The 6,937-nt window shown below is 39.2% G+C and overlaps 1 protein-coding gene across 1 annotated transcript in view; it reads left to right on the top strand.

Annotated features, from left to right (window-relative positions):
• RAD50 (RAD50 double strand break repair protein) overlaps positions 1–6,937 on the top strand; it is a 101,531-nt gene that overhangs the window by 26,906 nt on the left and 67,688 nt on the right. The window contains exons 5-7 of the mRNA XM_019642161.1: positions 701–753; positions 2,540–2,725; positions 3,062–3,266. Of these exons, the coding sequence (XP_019497706.1) occupies positions 701–753; positions 2,540–2,725; positions 3,062–3,266 (444 nt within the window). The remainder of the gene's footprint in view (positions 1–700; positions 754–2,539; positions 2,726–3,061; positions 3,267–6,937) is intronic.

Here is a 6,937-nt window from a genome sequence, read left to right as displayed (position 1 = left end):
GGGCCCTCTGGCGTCCCAAGCGAGCTCTTAACCAACGCGCCACTCCTCCGGCCCTTCATCTGTAATCTTAATTCCCCATTGCCACATACTAACACATTCACAAATTCCAGGGATTAGGCTATAAATATCTTTGGAGGGCCATTGTTCTGTGTACTACAACTCAGTAAATGGTAGTTGTTAATCACTTTTTACATAAAAAATTTTTTTAGACTTCCATGACATATCCCAACACCGTTCCCTCTTTTGCTCCCTTATAGCCACATTCTACCCATCAATAAAGGTTTGAAGTTCTACAGGCTCATTCCTACATCCTCTTTTGTTTGTGTTCTGTATTCTCTTCCTAGATAATCTCATTTGTATTGCTCAAATTACTCTGTATTATTAGGAGACTCACAAATTTCTCTCTCCAGGCCAGACCTGTTTCCAGAGCCATGTACCTAACTCCCTCTCCCATTTTCTACCCGTTGTTTCAAAGGCACCTCAGATTCAACCATACCAAGTTCACGATTCTTCCCTCTTGACACTCCTTAAAAACATCCTACAACCTGGTCCTCTTGCAGTGCTCCTACTCTCAGTGTATAACACCACCATCCATCCAGTGACACAAGCCTATCCTGACACCTTCTTGCTCTCCACATTCAGTCCATTACCAAGTCCTATGGGTGTAACATAAATGTCTTTTGAGTGTGTTTCTCTCCAGCTCTACAACGACCATTCTAGTTTAAAGCTACCATCATGTTTTACTGGTTTAAAGTGATAACCTCCTGATTTATCTGTGTCAACCCCCTACAAAACATTCTCAGTTCATTCAGTGTAATACTTTAAACATACATATTGGAATATATAAACGACAGTAAAGACAGATATTGCCTTGGCCCACTTAATCTAGTTGTTAACAGATACTGGACAGAAGATATGAAAGAAAATAGTGGATTTGGGGTCAGCCAAGTGTCTCAGTTGGTTAAGAGCGCGAGCTCTGAGCAACAGGGTTGCTGGTTTGATTCCTGTATGGGCCAGTGAGCTGTGCCCTAGCTGAGCGGCCAACAGGTGGCAGGATGGCTCAGCTGGTGAGAAAACATGCTCCTAACAACAAGGTTGCTGGCTGGACACCCACATGGGATGGTGGGCTATGCCCACCCACACTAAGATTGAACAGGGCACCTTGAGCTGAGCTGCTCTGAGCTGCTGACAGGTGGCTGGATAGCTCAGTGGTTAGAGTGTGTGCTCTTAGCAACAAGGTTTCCGGTTGGATTCCTGCATGGGATGGTGGGCTGCACACCACCACCACCACCATCCTCCCCGCCTCGCCCCAAGATTCAACACGGCACCTTGAGCTGATCTGACGCTAGCTGCTGATGGGCGGCCGATGGTGGCTAGACTTGGAGCTGAGCTAGCTGCGCCCTCCACAACTAAGACTGAAGGACAAAAACTTGGCTATTCCCCTTTCCCAATTCCCCAATAAAATCTTTAAAAAAAAGTAAAAGAGGCCGGCCGAGTGGCGCATTGATTAAGAGCTGGCTTGGGACGCCAGAGGACCCAAGTTCGGATCCCACATATGAGGGTCAGTGACACTGCCCCCTACAGCTAAGATGCTGAACAACAGCTCAACCTGGAGCTGGGCTTGCAGTGGGTTGCCATGGGCTACCGTATGTAGCCAGCAGCCAGCATGAGCGGCCATCCAGAAGCCGCCGACTCATCTGCCTCGCCCGGGAAGAGCGCAATGATGTGCCAAGTTGGGCCAGTGAAGCAACGTCCTCCACAACTAGACTGAAGAACAGCAGGACAGCAGCTTGTCTGTTCCCCTTCCCCCAATTCCCCCAATAAAAATCTTTGAAAAAAGAAAAAGAAAATAGTGGATTTGTCCTTCTGCTGAAAGATACTGAGAGATCTCTTATAATCCAAGGGCAGGGATGCTCCTGGCCCTGGGTTTAATGATGTAGGGAGCTCATTTAAAAGACTCTGAGGCAGTTCTCTCTATTATATTTGTTTTGTCAGTGTGACCCTAGAACTTGAGGCCTACTTATTAAGAATCCTCCCTGGATTTGCTTAGATGGGTACCATGAAGGGTTGCCTTTATTCTCCTTTACCATGTGTCTGTTACTGAACAACCCTTTATCTAAACTACACATTCTGTAGATGTTTTTAAGTCCCCTTTCCCTGTCTGCTGTGGATCATCATGTTTTGTTTTATTCTTTTAAGTCTCTTGTTTTCCTTATTTTTAGGTTTTAGGGATGGGAGATAGTTTATTTTCCTCTATGTATTGTCTATAAATATTTTAAATTATTATATTTAAAAGTCCAAATAGGAGAAATAAATTCTGGCATATTTTTCTCTACCACCCTGTTTTACATACTTTTTCATCAATGAATTGCTGAATCATTTCAGAATACTTTTTATTGTGAGAAAGCTATTGTAATACAGGATGAATGAGGGGAGTTTTTGTGTTTTTTACAAGCATAGCATAAAAGATTGATTAAGCAATAGAATGGGTACAACTGGAGGTTATTTTACATAAATTCTTAATTTTTGTTTTCTATAGGCATGGCGAAAAGGTCAGTCTCAGTTCTAAGTGTGCAGAAATTGACCGAGAGATGATAAGTTCTCTTGGGGTTTCCAAGTCTGTGCTAAATAATGTCATTTTCTGTCATCAAGAAGATTCTAATTGGCCTTTAAGCGAAGGAAAGGCTTTGAAGCAAAAATTTGATGATATTTTTTCAGCAACAAGGTTTGTAACCTTTAATTAGACATTGTAGCCCATTAAGTTATTGAGCCATGGTTGCAATTGGATGCTGCTTTTTTGAGCAGATAAAATGTTAAAAGCAAAAAAGTCATCAGTTATTAACTCTTGCTCAGTAGCAACCAGTGGGCCTATTTCCTTTCACTTTACTTTCTATGCACGTTTACTTATCTGGTTGACAGTGTATATGTAACTTTTTCATTTATTATGTCATAAGCATTTTCTCAGTTGTTAAAAACTTTTAATGACTGCATAATATTCTGTTTTACGAATATACTATTATTTACTTATCCAGAAATTTGATTTTTATTTAATATCTTCAAGGTACATTAAAGCCTTGGAAACACTTCGGCAGGTACGTCAGACACAAGGTCAGAAAGTAAAAGAATGTCAAACAGAATTAAAATATCTGAAGCAAAATAAGGAAAAAGCTTGTGAGATTCGCGATCAGATTACTAGTAAAGAAGCCCAGTTAAGATCTTCAAAGGAAATTGTCAAATCCTATGAAAACGAACTTGATCCATTGAAGGTAATTTGATTTCTTGTATGTTAAGGAGAAAGTTATCTTTTACTATGGTAACACTTGCTTCTAAAGCACATTATTTTAATATGAATTTGAATCGTGTACATATTGCTTCAAAAAATTATCAGAGACTATATAATGTTATGGTTTAATGTCTTAGGTCTGTATTAGATGGTTAGTCTTAAAAGTGCCCAAAGACCTTGTATTTGAGAGATTAGTAATATAGATCCCTAGTTGTTAAATATCAGTATAGTGGCCCAACTGTGCTGTTCTGTATTCTTAAGAATTTTTTTAACTGACAGATCTTTCTAGGGAATTTTTATAATTTGCAGGATGTTGTTGACATTGCACAAATTTTGGAATTGATGCATAACTGTTGATATACAGTCATGCACCATAGAATGATGTTTTGGTCAACAATAGATCATATATATGATGTGGTCCCATAGGATTATAATGTAGCTGAAAAATTCCTATTGACCAATGACTTTGTAAGCCATCCTAATGTAGTGCAGTGCGGTACTCATGGGTTTGTGGAGATACTGGTGTAAATAAACCTACTGTGCTGCCAGTTGTATAAAAGTATAGCACGTACAATTATATACAGCACATAATACTTAACAGTGATAATAAATGACTTTACTATTTTATGTATCTGCTATACTGTACTTGTTATTTTATACTGTATTCTTTTTACTTATAAAAAAATGTTTGCTGTAAAACAGTATGCCCCATTATGCTGACAGCAGCCTCATCTCATGTTTACCATGTCTCTTGATTGCATCATTTTCTTTTGTGATTTAATCTTGAGTTATTTTGTTCATCATGGCCCCTGAGTATACAAAATCCACTGCTAATGTTGACAGTAAGAGGCCCCAATGAAGGATTGACCTGGAAACTAAATTAAAAGTGATTAAGGACTAAAAAGGTGGAAAATCAGTGATGGTTACTGCTTGCCAGTCAGGCATGTTCCATTTTGTTCTTGAAGAACAAAAGCAAAGTGATGGAAAGACGGCCTGTATCAGATATGAAGAAACTTCTAATAACCTGGATTGAAGACCAGACACAGAAGCGTATATCCTTTTCAGCACCATGACAATCACAGCCAAAGCAAAAAGTTTGTTTGCAATGTTGAAAGAAAAGGCTGGACCTTACTACTATGTTGAATTTACTACTAACTGTGGGTGGTTTAAACTATTCAAAAATTGTTATTCATTACATAATGTGAAAGTGAGGGGTGAGTCTGTGAGTGCTGATATGAAAGCATTTGAAGAATTTTTGGAAACTCTAGAGAAGCTGATTTGGAGGATAATTACTTGCTAGAGCAAATATTCAATATGAATGAAACCTTCCTATTCTGGAAACAGATGCCTGAAGGGACTTTCATCCATAAGGAGGCCAAGTCATTGGCACGTTTCAAGGCTTTTAAGGACAGAATAATAGTCTTACTTGGGGGCTGCACATTGAAACCCTTTGTGATCTGGCACAGTGAGAACCCCAGGGCCTTCAAGCATATCAGTAAGCACACACTACCAGTGTACTAGAGGAGCAATAAGAAGTCATGGATGACCCAATTCCTTTTCCAAGATGCTCTCCTGAATTTCTGTGCCTGTGAAATGGAGAAATACTGTTTGGAGAATAACATACCTATCAAGATTTTGCTTATTCTTGATAATGCTCCTGGACATCCTCCTTTTATTGGTGATCTTCATCACAATAGCAAAGTGGTATTTCTACCTCCATTTACCGCTTCTTTGATCCAACCAATGGATCAAGGAATGATAGCAGCTTTTAAAGCCTATTATGTAAGGAGGACCTTTGCCCAGGTTATTGCTACAACTGAAGAATACTCTGAGAAGACACTGATGCAATTCTGGAAGGGTTATAACTTCCATGACTGCATCAAGAACCTTGTTTGAGCTTGCAGTGATGTCACCAGGAGTGTATGAATGGCATCTGGAAGAAGACATTTAAGAAGTTCACCATGATTTCCAAGGACTTGCCAGGATGAGGAGGTTGCAAAAATCCACAAGGCTGTGGTTGAGATGGCAAACAACTTGAACCTGGATGTGGATGAGGACAACAAGGAGAAGCTCCTGGAAGGGGTTCCTGAGGCATTGACTAATGAGGAGTTGTTAGAACTGGACCAGGAATGCATAACTACAGAAGAGGCAAGAGAAAAGGAAACTGCAGTAGAAGAAAAAGAAGAACCAAAAAAAAATTTCATCGTGAAGGCTTTAGCAGAAGCTTTTGCAGACCTCAACAAGCTCCTTAAAATATTTGATAACATGAATTCCAACATCGAAAGGTTTTCATTAATAGGAATGATCATGGTATATTTTCTGCTTACAAGCAAATCTATGATGAGAAAAAGAAACCAAGCAAACCACCTTTTTCTGATCTATTTCTGAAGAGTGACATCTACTTAAGAAGATCCCTAGGCAGATCCTTCAGGAGGTCTTCCAGAAGAAGGCATTGCTGTCATAGGTGATGACAGCTCCATGCATGTGACTGCCCCTGCAGACCTTCCAGTGAGACGAGATGTGGCGATGGAAGACAGTGACATTGATGGTCCTGACCCAATGTAGGCCTAAGCTAATGTGTACATTTGTGTCTTAGGTTTCAGCCAAAAAAAGATTAAAAAGTTAAAAATAGAAAAAAGATTATAGAATAAGGATACAAAGAAAGAATATTGTTGTATAGCTGTACGATGTGTTTGTATTTTAAGCTAAGTGTTATTACAAAAGAATGGGAAATTTAAAGTTTACAAAGTAAAAAAGTTACAGTAAGTTAAGGCTAATATATTATTGAAAGAAAAATATTTTTATAAATTTTTATAAATTTAGTGTAGCCTAAATGTAGTGTTTATGAAGTTTACAGTAGTTCACAGTAACGTCGTCAGCCTTCTCATTCACTCCCCATTCACTCACTCACTCACCCAGAGAAACTTCCAGTCCTGCCAGCTCCATTCATGCTAAGTGCGTATAAGCGGACCTGTGCAGTTCAAACCTGTGTTGTTCAAGTGTCAACTGTACTGCAGCTTTTCTGTGTTACAGTTGCTTACAGTATTCAGTACAGTAACATGCTGTACAGGTTTGTAGCCTAGGAGCAGTAGGGTCTACCATATAGCCAAGATGTGTGGTAGGCTGTGTCATCTAGGTTTGCATAAGTGCACTCTGATGTTTGCACAGTGACACATCGCTTAACAACGCATTCTCAGAACATATCCCTGTCATGAAGCGATGCCTGACTGTATTTGCAGATGTGTATAGCTCTCTAAACTCTTTGGTTTATACAAAATACCTTAAGCAATTCCCATTCATTTCACAAACATTTACTGAGTGTCTGTGTGCACGGGTATACTACTCTTGAGGCCACAGATACTACGAGGACTAGACAGCATCCTTGCCCGTAAGGTATTCCTAGTCCAAATAAGTAAGCACATTCTTCAAAATGGCTGTTTTCTAGGTTTCAGATAGTAGAAGATTTTTTTGGAAAAAACCATTTAAAAATTACTGATTTTTTTTTTTTTTGTAACTCACCTATTAATACTGGTATGGATCTTTGAATTATAAACTACAAAAGCTTTGGTTTTGTTTCTGTCCCAATGCCCACTCACATTAATGCATACCTCAGTAAATATTTATTGTTTTGTGTCTTTCATGTACATTTACCTA

This window comes from Hipposideros armiger, unplaced genomic scaffold, assembly GCF_001890085.2.
Source record: "Hipposideros armiger isolate ML-2016 unplaced genomic scaffold, ASM189008v1 scaffold_66, whole genome shotgun sequence".
In the NCBI taxonomy this organism is placed as follows: domain Eukaryota; kingdom Metazoa; phylum Chordata; class Mammalia; order Chiroptera; family Hipposideridae; genus Hipposideros; species Hipposideros armiger.
Note: the sequence above shows the minus strand (reverse complement) of the source record. Positions and strands in the feature narration are given on the sequence as shown.